Here is a 19,941-nt window from a genome sequence, read left to right on the forward strand (position 1 = left end):
CCATTGATGTGTTTGACAAGAAACTGTAAAATAAGAAAATGGATGAACTGCTAACATTCAGCGCCTAGTTAGATACACATTAATGTAAACAGGTTTTTCCCGTATCACAAAGAGTCAGAGATCACCTGAAGATCAGATAAGGGTCAGACTGACTCGTTTTAAAAAATAATTAAAGTAGAATGACTTTTGTAGAAAGATTAATTATGTGAAAAGTTATCAATGAACATGTTCCATAGTTGTCCTCTCGTAGCGTTAAATACTAATATTTTGTTGAATTATTTAAAGTTTTTGTAAAAATAAGTATCAATTTTCATCACATGATCGTTCAAATTCAATACTTTGTAGTCCAGTTGAAATTTAATATTTATAATCGTCAAAAAGTATGTGGTTTACAAAGCCTTAAAGTTAAACTAAACGAATCGCATACATATAGTATATAGTAAACATGTTGGGAAATTTACCTGAGCACAATAATGTTAACACTTGCTTATCCTCCCTTTTTATTTTTTGAATCTTTAAGCATACTAAATGTATCAACTTTTACCTTAACTTTAATATGAAACTAAATATGCTTTCCTAATTTAATGCTCTTAAAAATAGTATAACTGGACGAAATTATATATATGATGGCTCTTCCATGTCTTCTGATCTGTTTTCTGGAATACAATGTTGACGTTATATTTTTCTCTGATTGTGCAATATGGATACCAATTCAGAGTTACTAAACACAATTTGTAAATATGAAAAACCGTGATAGCCACATACAAACATCTACTTACCATAAATATACGTGATAAACGGAAAGTTTTTCTTCGACCTCGTCCTTTGTTATTCTTTTTGAAACACAGGAAAGGTGTTGGTTTAAATAATGCGCATGGGCAATCCAACTTCCAGTTCAAATCCCGCGAAAATATGAATGAAAGAAATCGCGATCATTGTTGATAATCAACTAGCTATTTTAATTTTTTTTACATGTTATCCTTCTGTTCAAATTAACATTATGGGAAATAATATATTTCATATTCCCTAGAAATTCAGTATCAAACGACTTACCCCCTTTTCTAATAACGTGACACAACTCAAGTTGAAATAGTGATCAATAGTTGGTACTTAACTGTTTTGTCAATGTGAAAACCAAAATTCTACTCTTTCATTCTTTTCTTTATAAGTGTATACTCCTACGGTTATGCATACACATGTATTACCTTTTGATAACACTATTTTTATATATAGGCCTACCCGATCGGTAAATAAGTTAAAATTGATTAAATGTTGAACTCAACGTTCAAATTTCAACGTAGAAATGGTCAACGTTAATTCACTGTGGAATATTTGTTTATTTCTCAACGTTGAAAATGTTACGTTGTTTCAACGTTGAATATACGTTGATCACATTTCAACCTCACTTCAACGTGTATTCAACGTTGAGTGCCTGCTGGGACTCCTGTAAAAGATTTGTCAGTCTGTTTATTTTTCGACGAATCCTTCCTGAAAATTAAACGAAATACATGTTGGCGATTTGAATCATTCTTTATTTCAATGTACCTTCCCTTTGAATATTAAAATGAAAAAGTAAAATATGAAAGAAAAAAAAAATCCAAGAAATTTAAATACATAAAGTCCCTTATCAAATGGATATATAAAACGCTCAAATAAATCCAAATAATAAAAAAAGATTATCCTACTCCAGCTTGGTACAGGCATTTCCTTATGTTTACAATGGTGGATTAAACCTGGTATAATAGCTGGCTAAACCTCTCACTTGTATGTGTATGACAGCTGTTAAAATTCTACCATATTTACAACATTGTGTGAGCACAAGAAACAGATGTAATAGGTACAAATGTCAAAGATTTTGGAACAGCAGTCGAAATATTTTAGAATTTTAATCACTATAAAATCAAACAACCTATATACTAGTATACACTAGTATTTATACATGTATGAGTGTTAAAAGTAATATTCCTGATTTGGTACAGGCATTTTCAAATGTAAATGTATCAAAAAAGGTATTATTTTGCGTTTATTGTTGATAGACCGTAATATAGTCTTGTCTTATATTATTCAAACTATGTCAACAAGGAAAAACAATGGCTACTTGATATTAGATAACAAACAGGCGATATATACGAGGTTCTTCTTTATTTTTGACATAACTTTCCCTTAGATGCTCACTACATGTACAACTCTTCTACAGTTAAAGCTGACCGTCATAACATCTTGCAATAATATTAAAACATTTGAAATTTCTACACTTTACACAAGTATTCCACATTCCAAACTAAAAGACAAATTGAAAGAGTTGGTATTGCTTTGTTTCATAAAAAAGAATTGCCAACGTAGATACAAATATCTTGTCTTAGGTAGGGATACATTCTACTTTGTAAAGGATCACTCTGATTCAACTGAAACTGACATTATCAAGATGCTTGATTTGTTGATTGACAAAATATTTGTTACTTTCGGATGACGTGTTTTTTAACAGACTGTCGGCATTCCAATGGGAACCAATTGTGCCGCTCTTCTTGCCGACTTGTTTCTTTATTATTACGAGGATGACTTTATACAGAAACTTCGTAGGAACAAAGATAAGAAGTTAGCTATGTCGTTTAACTTTACTTTACGCTATAAAGATGATGTTCTCTCACTAAATAAAGCAAAATTGGTGACTATATTAAACGCATCTATCCCATCGAACTAGAGATAAAGGATACAACAGATACAGTTACAATGTAAGTCGGCCGCATATCTTGACTTACATCTAGAAATTGACAATGAAGGTCGGTTGAAAACAAAACTTTACGAGAAAAGAGAAGATTTCAGCTTTCCAATTGTGAACGTTCCATTTCTAAGTAGCAACATCTCAACAGCACCTGCATACGGGGTATATATCTCCCAATTGATACGATATTCCCGTGCTTGTATTTCCTATCAAGATTTTCTCGATAGAGGGTTGCTGCTCGCAAGGAAGCTATGAAACGAAGATTTTCAAATGGTGAAGTTGAAATCATTCCTTCTTAAAGGAGTTGGTCCAGTAAGACCCTTTTTTGGCCCCAAAATATAGCAGTTTTACAAAATTGTTAAAATGCAAATGTTTAGTTATTTATTGAACAGTAGTATGCTTGTTACAACTTCTAAATAAGATCAGGGAAGAAGAAGAAATACCAGATGATTGGAGTAAAGGACTTTTGGTAAAAATCCCTAAGAAAGGTAACAAGTCGCTTTGCAAAAACTGGAGAGGTATCATTTTATTGTCCATACCTAGTAAACTGCTCTGTAGCACCATCCTTAGCAGAATGAAAAATGAAGTCGACAAAATACTTAGAGATGAACAAGCTGGCTTTAGACAAGAAAGATCATGTGAAGACCAAATAGCCACATTGAGAATTATTATCGAACAGACAATAGAATGGCAGACGACACTATACCTAAATTTTGTGGATTTCCAGAGAGCTTTTGATAGCATTGACCATCAGGTTCTATGGGACATTCTGGCACACTATGGAATCCCGCAAAAGATCATCAAAATGATAAAACTGCTTTACGACCAATTTTCCTGTCAAGTTATACATGGTGGAACTATGACCGAATCATTCCCTGTTACAACTGGGGTACGTCAAGGTTGTCTTCTCTCTCCGCTCCTTTTCCTAATAGTAGTTGACTGGGTTGGTAAATCAGCCTACAAAGATCAAAAAGGCATCGGATGGACCCTCACATCACGTCTTGAAGATCTCGAATTTGCTGATGACATTTGTGCACTATCCCATCGCTTTCAAGATGCACAACATTAGACCAAAAGTCTTGAAACAGTAGCAAAACAAACAGGCCTATACATCAACGCACAGAAAACTAAATCAATGAGGCTAAATACAAGCCAGCAAGATTGTCTTAAGATCGACGACTCTACTGTTGAAGATGTTCAACAATTCACCTATCTTGGAAGTATTGTCAGTACATCAGGAGGCACAGATGAAGACATATCGGCAAGAAAAAAGAAAGCTCAACAGGTATTTTCCATGCTTAAACCTGTTTGGAGGAGTAATGCTTTAAGAACTAGTACAAAGTTAAGGATATTTACCACCAATGTCAAATCTGTACTCTTATACGGATCAGAAACCTGGAGAGAAACAGCTGCATCCATCAAATCTATCCAAACTTTTGTCAATAAATGTTTGAGAAACATCCTCAACATCAGATGGCCAAACAAAATATCCAACAATGAGTTATGGAGAAGAACCAAACAACAGCCAACAACCCAGACAATAAGAGCAAGAAAGTGGAAGTGGATCGGGCATACCCTAAGAAAAAAAGACACACACATTACCAAGCAAGCCCTAGAATGGAACCCCCAAGGACATCGAAAAAGGGGGAGGCCAAAAAACACCTGGCGCAGGGGACTAACAACCGAGCTGAGTAAAATTGGGATGACCTGGAAAGAAACAAAACGAATAGCCATGGACAGGAAGAAATGGCGAGAAACTGTAGTCGCCCTATGTCCCCCTTGGGACGAAGTGGATTAAGTCAAGTAAGTCAAGTATGCTTCTGCTACACAAATTTGTGCTGTTTTTGACAATACAATGCACATATATCGGGTACTAGCACCATTAAGTCATGCTAAATTACTGATAATAATATAATACATAACATATATAAAGTTTGAGGATGAACACTGATACGGCCACTTTCATTTTTGACATAAACCATATGAAAAGTGACATGTTTTGGCATATTTGGTAGATTTTTCATATTTGAGCTTGAATCAGATCGTTTTTAATGACTAAATTAGTTATAATCTTTCACATAAACTAATTGAATCAAATAAAATAGACACTTAAGTGTTTAAAAAGTGGTCAAAATCTTTCTTCAGATGAAATTGGAGGCCGAATTACGGACGCCATCACGAGTTGGTTGACCGTTATGGAATAACCGTTTCACAGATGATATCGGATATGATCATTACGTCTTAACTAAAATCCTCTCCCCTTTCATGAATGTGACCTACCGAATTAGACTATTTACCGGATTTGTTATAACATGAGCAACACGACGGGTGCCACATGTGGAGCAGAATCTGCTTACCTTTCCGGAGCACCTGAGATCACCCCATGTTTTAGTGAGGTTTGTGTTGCTTATTCTTAAGCTATCTATGTTGTGTTATGTGTACTATTCTAGTCTGTTTGTCTTTTTCATTTTTAGCCATGGTGTTGTCAGTTTAATTTCGATTTATGATTTTTACTGCCCCTCTGCTATCTTTCGTCCCTCTTTTAACTATATGTCAACAAGTTGTGAATCTTCATACACAATGCAACATGTTTAATCCCACGATATTCTGTATGTATGTGCCTGTACCAAGTCAGGAGCCTGTAATTCAGTGGTTGTCGTTTGTTGATGTGTTATATATTTGTTATTTATTCATTTTTGTACATTGATAAGACCGTTAGTTTTCTTGTTTGAATAGTTTAATATTAGTCATTTCGGGGTCTTATATGGCTGACTTTACGATAGGGCTTTGCTCATTATCGAAGGCCGTATGGTGACCTATTATAGTTGTTCAATTCTGTGTCATTTTGGTTACTTGTGGAGCGTTGTCTCATTGGCAATCCTACCAAATCTTCTTTTTTAATAGTGTTTGTAAGTTTGAGTTCTACTGATAGTTTGACATCTCTTATATTTTAATTATGAATGTATCGACTATGTTTTTATTGGAAAGTCCTGAATTAAATGATGCGACTTCAGCCTGCAAAGCAGAAGGCGCTAGCCATATCATCACATCTGATTTCACAACTTTTGGAGTTTTCTGCATTTTATCCTGATTTGCATATTCTACATGGCTTTCCAAGATTTGAACATAGAACATATTTTATTGCCTCTGATTTTGATATGTCACTGCTTACAATGTATTTATTTAGATGTGAATATTGATATCCTATCATTGTGTTCTGACACTCTTGAATATCAACAGCAAAAAAAGTGATCGTAGACGAGGCAGTTAAACTGTTTTAATAGAGAATCAAACGTTGAAACAAACTGAAAACGTCAAATACTGCTCCGGCGAAACGACTCCACTCATTGATAATTTGGAATATCTTTTCCTCGCATTTATCATGTTTCACAGGAAGAATCAATCACAATAAGTTGATCTGCAGACTATGTATAAGTACATGTAGAATAAATAATCAGTTTAATTCTATGAATGAAATATGAAGTGCAAAGATAGAAATCTTTATCTAAGAATAATTATAATAGGTTATGAATTGGCATCTTATCTTGTATTTGGTAATGTTTGTGAAAGACTTAGTCTTGCCGATCTACGCGGGGGTGCTATCATTCGTCCTTCTTTTTCCTGAAATAAACACATATATATTCATTTCTAACTGACCACTAATGATCTGCTGTTAAATTTAAAATTAGTACACTAGCAGTGCACGTATTTCAAAAGAATTTGACATTCCTATTTTTCATGATTTGAAGTTCTATGACAAACTCATTAAAGCTCACAATTACTAGGTTGCGATAAAGAGATACTATATTGTGAAACGACTTGTATGAAACCACACCCTAACAATAAGCGGCTTACACACAGTGTAAATTGGTGTTTGTTCACTACAGCGTATTTCATTTATAGGTTCAGTAGTTGTTTCAAACAATGTAGAAACTATCTAATCATGAGACACAAATTGCATATTTTTCTATTTTTAAAAGGAAGAAGCTTCATCGTGTTGTGTGTGCTTGGTCAACGCTTTTGTGCATTTTTACATTACATCGTTATAAATTGGGCCATATTTTATTTGTGTTTTATTTAGAGGATTTGTTGACTTACATCGCCTGTAATCATATTTTTTTTAAATTTAAAATAATACAACAATGATTCTGATTTATACAGTACCTTTTCCGTAGAAAATTCAGAATCATGACCACTGTCTTTAGATTGTAAGCTGGAAAAGGTTGAAAATGAACCAATACTCCTTCTTCTCTGATAAATTTCCTTATAAAGAGAATAATAGATCTGCAGATTACTTTAGAATGTATCATATGAACATTGTAGAGAAAAATGTCAAGGCCTTTTATATATTATTTTATAACATTCTTTTTAAATTTGTTATTTTGACATTTTTAACATTATACCTAATAAATCTTATTAAAAAAAAATATGTGATTTCAGATAAATTGTATTCCACTTCTGTTGTTATAGACCACTGTTTTTTTTTCAAAATTCGGTTCATGTATTTTTTTCTATTTTCAACATTTGCTTTTATCAACTTTTTTCTTTTTCTTTTTCTCCAGCTGTATGGTTAATCGATACCATTGTAAACTAAACATTTTTATTTTTTATCATGTATGATAGTTTTAATTCGTCTCTATTAATAACGATGTACTTACAGCTGCTCTAGGTATTTGATATGGAAAGGACAGCGAAAAAATATCCAATCCCCTGTAAACATAATCCTGTGAGAAAAATTAAATTACTAAATACACTGCTCATTCTGAAACTTTGCAGAATTATGCCTATATTATCAAAACATGTCTATATATAACATTGTTGGGTTGATATTTAGACGAGTTAAATATATATATATATCAAAAGTTGTAAATGCAAAACCTATCCTAAACGATATGAAACAATTAAGTACACAAAACGTCACGTTAACTGGAAATCGGATTAAATTTTACAACTATTTTCGAGATTTTTAGTTCTAAAACTACTGAACTAAATGTAATCAAATGGACATGAATTTTGACATATATTTTATTCGGGCATAACAATTGAACAAGCTATGATTACAAAAAAAAATACAAAGGACAAAAGTGCGAACAAATTTCTGATCTATAAAAACCATAATAAATACAGAAACCTTTACATAGGGAATTACATTGCAATGTCACAATATACTTTAAAATCATTAAAACTATCAGAATTTCTTTATTTGGGTTTTAGTGATGATTGATATGATTAAAACGTTTTTGAACAATATTACAAAGTCATATATAAAGACCAAACTGATTTACATCTAGCTAGCTAAGTCTATCTATTCATGATGGAGTGATACTCCTACGGGATTACTTGAACTTCAACAATTGAACTCTAAACTTAATAGTTTCCTTGTAAGCAACAATCCTCTATCAAGGAAATCTTTATATGAGATATTATCTCTAGAATATCGTATCAACTGAATATTAACAATATATGTTAATAAGATCCATATGCGCTTAAAGTATATCGGTTTGTTGCAAGTATGGCATATACTGTTTTGCGTAAAACGTTTTTATATAAATAAGACCGTTTTTTTTCTTGTTTGAATTGTTTCACATATTTCATGATGGGTCATTTTCAGCTGACTAATTCACGTTATGAGGTTAACTCATTGTTGAAGTGCGTTCAGTGACCTTAAATTATTTATATCAATGTCATTTGAACTCTGTTCGATAGTAATCTCATTAATAATAATAATACTGCATCTCCTTAATATAATATTTTTACATAAAATCATATTCTATAACAATATTTCCGATAATTTTGACCATCATATAAAACCTACCGCGTATGTCCAGTAGTTCCAAAGATAGTCAAATTGACCTTCAAAGGTTTCGTCAAATCTCTTTTCTAAATGCGCATCAAATAACCTTACAATTTCATAGGCTTCCGTAAGAAATAGAGTACGTTCTTCTTCTTTTACCGATGAATTTTTCCTAAAAAGCACGCCTTCTGATAAATTAAAGATTTTCAAAATATCTCCTGAAAGTTTTTTGTCGTCATCACTTGGAAATCCGGACCACCCATTAGAAGGTTTATCAAGTGGCTTTATAAGTTCGACAATTTGACGTAAAACATCTAGTCCACAATCGTCCAATGAACATCCAGTCTTTAAAAACTTCCTAATTACCGCGTAATTTCTTTTATAACGATATAGTTGTATTTTTATTTGATCTTCTGTCAACTTGCTCTCAAATAAAATCCATTCACGGACAATAACTGTAAGTATGTCTTGAATAATTTGTACCATATGGCCTATGGTTGGCAATATAGCATCATTCTGTTCATCTACAGCTAAAGGTCTAGAGGTTGGTTTCGGTAGAAAATCCGATTCTTGAGTTTTCTGTTCCTGGGTTGACTTTGTTTGTACAGTTTTCAAATCTTGTATTCCAGTTTCTAACACAACCGGTGATTGTACGGGCTCTGTAATATCATGTTTTGGTTGAGCACTGGATAGTGGTAGAGGTGGCTTTGAGGAATGTTGTATTGTATCTGAAATATGTATTTGCAATCAACAAGTCAAGAATCAGTCTTAAAACGAACACATGGATACAAATGTTTTTTTGTAAAAGAAAGATACCTTTAATTTATTGGTGTAAGTTTGCAAGGAAAAGTGCAAAAAATTGGGGAGACTTTTTGAATTGTTAAAACATAGCGATAAAAAGAAATAGTATCAGTGTAATGCAGTATCGTAATAGCTTCTATTTTTTTAACAACACAATTTACTGTTTATCATATATAGGTTGCATTTCTGTAAATATTGATAATACAATTTCCCATAGGAACTCCTTTTATGGCTAAAACTGTATCACTTTGAAGTTAAAAAAAAATCTTATCCAAGAATTGAAAGTTCATATGCACTACAATTTTTTTCAAAGGTCAAAATATAGGGCTGTGCGGCACATTTTCAACGTTTATATGCTCTGAACTTTTCAGAGTTTAAACTAACACTAATTTTCTCAATTACCCCTACCTCGAAGGAAGGGTTACCACAGATTTCAATGTAAACGATATGCACATGTATATTTACTGGTGACATTCCCAAGTTATGTCTCTATGAGATGGAACACACAGAGCATAACTGGGAACTAGTTTGTAAACAAAATTAATTTTCTATGAATATTCTTGATCTCCCCAAAATAGGCGTGGTTTGAGAAACAGCTGTATTTACAAAGTGCAACCTATACAACTTTTTATTATAGAACTGCCTGAAATATTTATTAGGGACCGACAATTTATTTCAAAGGGAGGGGGTATGTTAAAAAAAAGATATTCTCCATTTTGATGAAGAAAAAAAATACTTTAATCAAGCAGATGGCAATTTTTTTTTAATTCTTAACCCAGATTTTCCCAAATACCTCAAAATGTCTATAAAAATTGATTGATAGCATTGAAAAACTAAACAAGATTGATCGGGTCTAGCGCGAAAATAATTTTCGGACTCTATAAGACCATAACCCCTCCAACTTTGAAGTCAAATGGTTGTTCCCTTAAGTCGACTTTGTATGTTTTCTCATCTTACGACGGCTTTTATTTCTTTTTATTTGATCAGTTTTTCAACGTTTGAATGAATACATTATTTCTTACTTTTCGGCCTCGAGTCTTACTGAAAAACATATGAATTGTTTAAAAGTGTTTCTCGTGCAGTAAAATTCGTACACTTATAATCATTTCTGATAGAATAGTCGCAAATATTGTACAGACCATTTCTTTTTAAAGTTATTGATAGTTTTCTGTTGTTAGCTAAAACCAATTTGACCATTCATTCTTACAATGTACAAAGTCTACAATATCAGAAGCTAGATACATGCATGTTTGCATTTACTAATATAAACTTATTAAATACAGTGGTAGAGAAATAAAGCATGCTAATATAGACCTACCTATGCGTATCAATATAAGCAAACTCAATACGTGAAATAATAAACGCAAGATAATTACTCATAAGACATTGAAAAGGTAAAATAAAAAAAATAAAAATAGTTTTGTTATAAAAACTTTTATATTTGAAGAGACCAACTTTAAAAACTCAATTTTGTTCTCTTTTCTTTAAACAAATATGCATTGACTTACTTTGTAAGCATAATTTGTTGTGCAACATTTTATGTCCAAATTAGTGTTAGGAAAATTGTAACAAAGAAAGCAGTAAATAGTTCGTCTTATTTGACGGACTTACTTGTACCAATAAATATATTCTTTGTTGGGATAAACATTGGTTAAAGCTTTACTTAGGGTACATGCAATGTATATTCCGAAAAGTTCTCAATACTTTAAAATTAATGTTTTCTTATATCATTAAATAATTGATCCGTAAATATTCTGTTGCTATTTTGTTCTTTCAGTCCTGCGAGTTCCCATGTGTTTCCCAAATAAACATAACCTGATTAAATATAAAACATGTAATAGAACTGGGGATAAAAATTGTCACGTTTTAAAGTCGAGTAACTTAAGTTCCAAACATTTAAAATCATGGTGTTTCCAATTGTACGATTTAATTTTTTTTCGAGTACGTCAAACATACCTGGCATGTCCTTCTTGTACGATTCCATCTGTAAGAAAACAAATGCAGGACGATCGATATCTATTTGTCCTGCTTCACATATCATTCGAAGTAAAGAACGAATTGCATTGTGCAATTCAGAACTTTTTGTAAAAATCACTTTTTTCATTTCAAGATGTATGGTGATGCACTTTTCCTCAGAGTCGACAATACGGAAAGGGTCATTCTCTTTTCGTTGACTTTCAGATATATTTGTTAATTCTTCTGAGATACCCTGTTCAGGCCAGACCTTCGGTAGATCAGCAGTGCATTTGATTTGCACATTTTCTGATTCTAGAAAACATAAGTAATGGAAATAAATTTGTATTTAGACAAGTTATTAAAATATGTAAAGATGCAATACGCTTTCTATGAAATGCAATGTCTTTGGTTTATCAGATATGCTTTTTGATATATCAGACTTGTCAGCTACGTTATTTTGAAAATATATCGACTACGGACGAAGTCAATACGTATCTAAAGTTTGACAAAACCTTGTCTGACCATAAAACGGTACAATTGAAAGATAAAATTATTATATCCTTATTGATAATATGCTATTAATAGAGCAAATATTTATTTGATTGGCTGTTGCTTATTCCGTTACATCATTTTTTCAATCAATACAAAAGTATTTATAATGACCTGGCAACATTCTTTTCAATATAATGTTCGATGTAACACGATATTGTTGTCCTTTTTTTATTAAGTGTATGACCACCTAGTCGTTACTTTGTTGAGATTTCCGGTAATAATATGGCCATAAAAATCTATATGCCGATGATTAATAGTCTCATCGCGAAAATGTCTTTGTTCTTTGTATCGCATATAATAATCCTTCGATGGCTGTTTATGAAATACTTACTATAAATCTTATGGATGTGTACTGAATGAAACTATGGAACATTATAGAGCATACATATCTCAGAGGATGACAGTCTCTATGAAGTAGTTATCTTAATTACCTTGTACGTTTATGTTGATATTTGTCTGTGAAATAATTTTTCCATAATTTTCCAAAAGTACTGCTGTAAATTCTATTCTCCAAATTTTTTGTGTTGCGTTTTGAGAAAGAAAAAGAGAAAAATATATCATTTCAACCTAAAAGACATTTTTAGTGTCAGTGAATCAACTATCACCGAAATAATGGTAATCCTTTTTTTTAATCATTTAGACAGAACATGAACTCGATGTGTTATATACGCTGAAAATGATTAAAAATTCATGAATATAAATCATACAATAATATTTTTAGCAGACAAAACTGTGTATATATAAAAAAGAAGAAACCAAATGACACAGAAATTAACAACTTTAGGTCACCGTACGGCAAACCATAAATTCATGTGCAAAATGTTGCTTTAAACTTAATAATTCATAATTAATACATATACTTGAAAATCTACTATAAATAAAGATTTATTTTCAAATAAACGAATAAACAAATAAATATGTAAATAAATGAAATCCCTATTTCGACCTTACAATATCAGAGGGGTAAATATTGAAAGAATGTTTTTTTTTAATTTGTATAAAATCTGTCTTTACGATCTACATATTAGGCAGATGGCGTTATAATCAAGATCATTTTTTAACCTAATAATAAGATATAGTTATTTATTGATTACACCAGTATCTTGCATGTACTAATTGTTGTTAAACGTATATCTATCAATCCATTTGAAAAAATACATACCTGTGAACATCGACCTTAATCTCTGTTCCTGACTGTTTTCTTTTTCTTGAACTTCTCCCATGAGCTTGCTTATTTTCGAATTGATAGTCTAAAATAATCCCAAATGAAGCACGACTGAATTGGAGTTTACATTGCACGCGAATCAAACATATTAGTGTTAACATCAATGTTTTCCATAAAGTTTGGATGCACGACTTCATTGTGCTCCCAGTAAATATTCTTATATTCCTAACATATTGGAATTGAAATGATTATTAAATATCAAATATCCAAAATTTAACATACATGACACCAGTGATAGCCCTCCTAAGTAGACAACAGCATGAGAATGGATATAAAACTATAACTAATGATGCATTATTACTCGACTATTACATACAATAACAGTCAGTAGTACTGTTGCAGATAAATTTGTAATATGAAAAAGGCTAAATAAAGGTTATGCAATTTGAGCTTTCCTTTTGATTTTTTTTCTCTCATACATACATCTTTCTTAAGGATAACGGAAGGCAAAAGATACCAACAAAACATCCAAACTCACAATTTGAAAATAAACTGACAAGTCACGGCCAAACAAAAACAAGAATGTGTCCTAAGTAAACCATTCGCACTATCATTTTCTATGTTCAGTAAAAATGGGATAACATCTCTAATTTTGCATTAATCAGAAAGATCATACAATAGGGAACGTGTTTACTAAGTTTCAGTTTGATTGGATTTCAACTTCATTAAAAACTACTTCGACCAAAAACGTTAACCGGAACGGGGACGAACGGAATAACGGATGAACGGAGGGACGGACGAATGAACACTCAGACTAGAAAACATAATGCCCATAAATGGGTTATAAAAATTCTGTTATGAAAGTGGAGGTATTATGTACCAATGAAGACTACATTTTTTTTAACTTGGTGCCTTTTATTCGAGTTAGGTTCCGTTAACCTTGTATAAGTAAGTTCAAAATATCAACCATTTGCTTGATTGATTGTGGTTTCATTTTAGGTAGAATTCAATTTATTTTCATCACACCTATTGTTTGGTTTAGTTTAAATGTATTAAAATAGACCTTCTTATCATATTAAGCTGTGTTCTTATATAAATGTATTTTATAAATTAAAGTTAATATAAATACGAGAACTGTATTTCCTTTGATTGGTTTTAGCTTCTGAATTTGCCATTTACCTTGTGACTTTACGTTTACTATTTTCCTCGGAGTTCAGTATTTCTGTTATTTGTAGTTAGTTATCAAAGGTACCAGGATTATAATTTAATACGCCAGACGCGCGTTTCTTCTACATTAGACTCATCAGTGACGCTCAGATTAAAATAGTTATAAAGACGAACAGGTACAAAGTTGAAAAGCATTGAGGACCCAAAATTCCAAAAAGTATTCCAAATACGGCTAAGGTAATCAATTTCTTGGATAAGGAAATCCAGTTTTTCGAAAAAAAAACCCAGGAAATCTAATAAAATGACCATATAATTGATATTCATGTCAACACCGAAGTGCTGTCTACTGGGCTGGTGATTCCCTCGGGGGCGAAACGTCCACCAGCAGTCGCATCGACCGATTGGTGTAAAAAGTTATCAAATTTACCAGGATTATAATTCACTACGCCAGTCGCGCGTTTCGTCTACATAAGACTCAACAGTGACGCTCAGATCAAAAAGTTATAAATCCAAACAGGTACAAAGTTGAAGAGCATCGAGGAACCAAAATTCCCTTAAAAATGTGCCAAAAAGTAAAATCACTAAAATATGAACTCAGAGGAAAATCTAATCGGAAAGTCCATAATCACATGGCAAAATCAAATGACAAAACACATCAAAAACGAATGGACAAGAACTGTCACATTCCTGACTTAGTACAGGCATTTTCAAATGTAGAAAATACGTCTAAGGTAATCTATTCCTGGGATAAGAAAATCCTTAGTTTTTCGAAAACAAATTCTAAGTTTAGTAAACAGGAAATTTATAAAAATGACCACAAAATTGATATTCATGTATGACTACTTGACTGGTGATATCCTCGGGGACGAAACGCTTATTTCATTTTTAAACCAACAACTGTCCTTATAAAAATGTTACACTCGAAACGACGTCCGGTCTCTAATCGACGTCCGTTCCTCAAATCGACGTCCGTTTTACAAATCGCCGTCCAATATTATGATACTCTAATCGACGTATACTATGACGTCATGTATTGCCAAAACGACGTCCGATTGATTGTAGTTGTCTTACATACATGTATTAGTAAACAACAAATTTCTGGACTTAATTTACACTCATACATGTACATGGTTTGTAGGGTTCTTATGACAAATAAATTTTCAAACATTTATACAATAGTCACATACTTTCCATATAGATTTACAAAAATACAATGTAGGTAATATGCATATTAATGTTTATCTTGATAAAATGTTAATCCAATCGATCTACATAATGGTGTCTTTCCTATTCCTATTCCTATTAATACATGACATGCATGTAAGTGTAGGCTAATGAGGAAGCAACCCAACGACAACGAAAACCAAACGACATCTATGAGCATTATTCAGTCCGCAACAATAGACAAAATGTAGAAGTATATACAGCCAATTGTGTTGAGAGTACTATAATTTGTTTCTGCAAGGTATTTTCACCTGGAATAAAATATATACGCCAGAAATTGGCATTATGTTTTTATGCTCTGCTGTTACACCACTGTGTTGGATTAAGTTTAACCCCGAAGTATTCTTCATGAGCCTGTAATGCAGTGGTTTTCGATGGTTTATGTCTGTCATATTTGTTTTTCGGAAGTGTTTTTTGTTTTTTAAATTATGCCGTCAATTTTCTAATTAACATTTTTTACATTATTCGTGTCATGGCCTTTTATAGCCTTTGTGATATATGTTTTTATCATTGTCGAAAGCCGTCCGGTTGCAGTGCAGTGGATGTCGATGGTTTATGTCTGTCATATTTGTTTTTCGGAATTGTTTTTTATTTTATAAATAAGACCGTTAATTTTATAATTTGAATTGTTTACATTATTCATGTCATGGCTTTTGCGGTACATGTTTTTATCATTGTTGAAAGCCGTACGGTTGCCCATAATTGCGCTCAAATCTGTTGCATATATTGGAAATCGAATCACATCTTCTTATTTTTATGTATCCTCTTAAGTTTCAAATTTGATACCACAACCTCTTTATATACTTAGTCTTGTGGACCAGAACATAAGATAGTTGTATTTTGAGCCAGTTCATACGTAGATCGTTCTAAACTTTATCTTAAAATATTTAAATTTCGCAACGTTATGCATAGTTTTTTCTTTAAAATTGAAATGATGTAATTACATAAATTTCCGTTTGATTGATATAGTATAATTTAAGTGACCTAATACGAAATATATGGGGTCAGTGAATTCCATATTGGATGAGAGCGAAGGGGTAGTAACTCCTTACTAACCCCATATAGTGACTACCGATGTATGGTAACTAGCCCTACATTTTTTAGGACACCATATATCAAATATACATAGTCACCACGTGTGTTTCTTTAACCAATCATTTCTCTATAAATCTATAGGAGGTAAGATAATCATAGGGGCACTAACTTCGTTTTCTTTTAAACAATTTGTTAACTATTTGGTGATGCAAACTGTAAAAATGTGACGTTATAATAAATAAAGACGTTACCTGCATACCGATTGCAACATTTTTATGATATTTTTATGCAAAGAACATCACTTTGATTAAGGTAGCAATACACAGTTAGAAGTTTAGTTTCGCATTACGGTCATGGAGAATTTTTTAAACATGAAAGTGTTTGTACAATAAAATTGATTTTTAGATAATTGAAGAATAATAGGTTTCGTTTAGATTGTTTTTAGCATGTTTAATAGACCATGTTTCTGTTTGACAGTCGTATTTTCCTGTCCGTACCGCCCATAGGTCATTAAATTATTGCAGTGTTTATTAACAAAGATTTGACTCTCGATCTTTTCAATTCAATTTTATGGAAAAACGAGCGAAAATGCATATGATTTTTTTGTTGACCTCTTGATAGATATATGTCTTTGGTTTCAGAAAAGGTTAATTTATGTAATATTCCGTGAAAATGTTGTAAACAAATTAAAGCTGAATATTTTTTGACTTGTATATCTACTGGAAATTATTAACTGATGGAATGTTAATCAATAGGAAGACAAAGATTATAGTTAATTCATCCATTACACTATATTAGTACACGCCCAGCAATACACACAAAAATTATAGCAGATGCGCCGTAAACAAGGATGTACTCATAAAATACTGGTAATCTGTTTTGCGACGAAAATAAATTATATGTGTTTCACTTACAGTTTCAAACTCTGATAGCCTACAATGTAGTGCTTCGGATTGATCTCTTGCAAAACTTCTGGATTTCAAGTTTTTAATTTCACGTTCCACTGAAAGGAGATAATGCTTTTTTGGACCAACTTGTCCTGCGAATTCTTTAATGACATGTTCCAGTGTCTTCCAAATATTCTCATACTCCGAATAAGTTAAGACAAATGTTCGAGGTAAATTGCATATCTTAATTCTTTGTTCTTGCAATTTGGTTAGAAAGTTGAGTTGATATGGCCTTAGTTCCCGGCATTCTCGTAAAATAAAAGTAATTGTCGTTATGTCTAAAGTATCTACTTGTGAGTGTTTTGGTCTGAATTGGCAAATGCATTCCTGGATAATTCTTTGACTTGTTTCTCTAACATGACTCATGTTTCGCATTGTTTTATCACTCTCAAACAGTTTTAAAAAAACTTCACTATCCATCGCCTTTGTAACACAGAACCTTTCCTCTACACAATGACAACAATCTATTGGACTGCTCCATTTGTGAAAAAGATAATGTCTATAATGTTCTAGGAAGAAAACAAATGAGTTTTTATATCTTGGTAAAATGTTCGAGTCGACAAAAGCAGCGAGTACTGCTGGAGCTGTATCTAAACTCAATTGTAGCAGCCTAGAGTAATCTTCGGTATCTATTCTATCCATATAACCTGCGAAAAGAAGAAAAAATAAAGTAATATAGAATAGAAGCTTTATATATATTAATCTTAAGTCCTGTTATTGAAGCCATAATATTCGTCAAATCAACTTTTTTGTTTAAAACTACATTAAATTCAATTCAAACAAAAAATGAGATTTGACAACGTCATATTTTGAAAATTATGTATAACTGAATGATCGATAAATTATTAGCGATGAACGCTATTTTTTTCAACAAATTCTGGCTGTGAAAACAGTTATGTAACATTTGTCCCTGCATTTACCCTTCGGACATTTTCGATGTAAGGGTGATAGCTTATGAGGTATACGTCTTTGGACGTGAATGAAAATATTAAGACGAAGAATTCACGTCAAGTTGAAAGGTAGTCCAATCGAGATTTAAAGTTTATGAATTGACTCGAATTATAAAGGAGTGAAGAAAGATAAAGCCGAGATGAGTTCCGATCATCCTATTTCTTTATAAAATTCGGAATGATAATCAAAACAAGGTTAATAAAATCCATGGGGTTGAGGACGAAGTATTATGATGATAAACTTGACAAAGGATAGTTTATAAGTTCATTATACTTACATAACCCGATTCATTATCAAACAATTTCCAATTTTCATTTATTATGAAACCTTTAATTACCTCTTAAACAGTTCAAATATGTACATGTATGTTGCCAATTAATCTGATTATTCAATATTATGTTATGCGTTGTCAGGTAATATTGAACTTAACTGATTAGCATAGTGGTTATTTAATTAAAAATAGTACTCTATAATGAATTATAAGCTCTATTCTTTGAAGTCAACGAAATATATCAGGATAGTTTGAGCTCTGTATATCTTCAAAGACAAACAATTTATATCGAGTATTTTACGATTATTTTCAATCAATGATGACTTAACCAATCAGTGAACAGAGCTATGTATCTTTTCGTATACAATAATGTCATAAAAGGTATTGCTAATACAACTGTATTTATGTATGTATGTTTGATGTATTGTATTTGTTGTAATTCTTAAAAATAATAAAAACAAAACTAAAATTAAGAAAATTTAAACAATTACCGATCTCCGACATGTTTTTCTGTGTCTTTGTTCATTACAAACTAGTATAGTCATCTGATTTGTCGGCTGTGCGTTTTCCCGATTGTAAAGTTTGGCTGATCGTGGATTCGCATTTCGTGGTTCATGAAAAACCTGGACGATGACCATGTACACACACCAAGTATCACTGCTTTTGGAGGTCATCAGTTTTTCGTCGTTTTTCTGATGTATTGTTCCTCACCGATATATGTGAATCAAAAATCGGATAAATATTGTCGTGTTAATGTGTATCATATATTCAACGGTCATGTTTCAGGATACTTATATAGAATTTAAACATGCTGGCCAAAAAGTTTTTCCAACCGTTGGTGCAGTATTCAATATTATGCCTCAAAACGCACCACGTCAAATGTCAAATTTACATGAAGATACTCTCAATAACTTACCTTTATTTACAAACAAAAATCAAAGAGCTTTACAAATATTCCTTATGTAGACATATTTAGTTTTATAATACACCTTTTGATAAATATCAAGATGTACTGTGATATTAAACTGTGTCTGATATTGATCATTTATATAATGCAGTACAATTATAATTGACAAGTACTATTGTTTTGGAAAGACATTGTTTGCAAATCAGATATATAATTCCAATATGTCGTTTTAAATTATATAAAGTTTTAAATCAGATATTTAAACCAAACCCTTAATGATTTTAAAGATAGAAAATGTTAACAGTCAGAATATCATCTGATCTCGGCAAAACATTGATATTGATTTTGCTTTAGATATTCATATTTGAATAAAACGACAATAAAAAACATATCAATATCATGTAACATGTAATAATAGTAGTTTTTTCTGATTTTCTGAAAAATGAAAT

General features: G+C 31.9%; 2 protein-coding genes across 2 annotated transcripts; one reads left to right on the plus strand and one right to left on the minus strand.

Annotated features, from left to right (window-relative positions):
• The first annotated feature begins 3,857 nt into the window (after nucleotides 1-3,857).
• On the plus strand, nucleotides 3,858-4,520 carry LOC139504306 (uncharacterized). The gene has a single exon (XM_071294373.1). It carries the CDS (start codon nucleotides 3,858-3,860, stop codon nucleotides 4,518-4,520), a length of 663 nt encoding a protein of 220 aa, XP_071150474.1.
• A 1,521-nt stretch (nucleotides 4,521-6,041) lies between these two features.
• On the minus strand, nucleotides 6,042-19,604 carry LOC139502738 (uncharacterized). Its single transcript, XM_071292302.1, has 9 exons — nucleotides 19,502-19,604; nucleotides 17,331-18,010; nucleotides 12,988-13,075; nucleotides 12,257-12,328; nucleotides 11,274-11,585; nucleotides 8,538-9,244; nucleotides 7,381-7,446; nucleotides 6,887-6,985; nucleotides 6,042-6,343 (listed from the first exon to the last, which is right to left on the minus strand). Exons 2-9 carry the CDS (start codon nucleotides 18,003-18,005, stop codon nucleotides 6,263-6,265), a joined length of 2,100 nt encoding a protein of 699 aa, XP_071148403.1. The 5' UTR covers nucleotides 18,006-18,010; nucleotides 19,502-19,604; the 3' UTR covers nucleotides 6,042-6,262.
• Nucleotides 19,605-19,941: the final 337 nt, after the last annotated feature.

Source organism: Mytilus edulis, chromosome 14 (genome assembly GCF_963676685.1).
Source record: "Mytilus edulis chromosome 14, xbMytEdul2.2, whole genome shotgun sequence".
Taxonomy (NCBI): domain Eukaryota; kingdom Metazoa; phylum Mollusca; class Bivalvia; order Mytilida; family Mytilidae; genus Mytilus; species Mytilus edulis.

Bases quoted from the DNA above. Each gene is read 5' to 3' on its own strand.
- LOC139502738 (XM_071292302.1), bottom strand. From the start codon at position 18,005: ATGGATAGAATAGATACCGAAGATTACTCTAGGCTGCTACAATTGAGT. The intron at 12,329-12,987 runs GTATGTATTTTT...TTTGGAGAATAG, and splicing joins ATTAAGGTCGATGTTCACAG to AATTTACAGCAGTACTTTTG. The intron at 9,245-11,273 runs GTATGTTTGACG...TACATATTTCAG, and splicing joins GTACAAGAAGGACATGCCAG to ATACAATACAACATTCCTCA.
- LOC139504306 (XM_071294373.1), top strand. From the start codon at position 3,858: ATGAGGCTAAATACAAGCCAGCAAGATTGTCTTAAGATCGACGACTCT.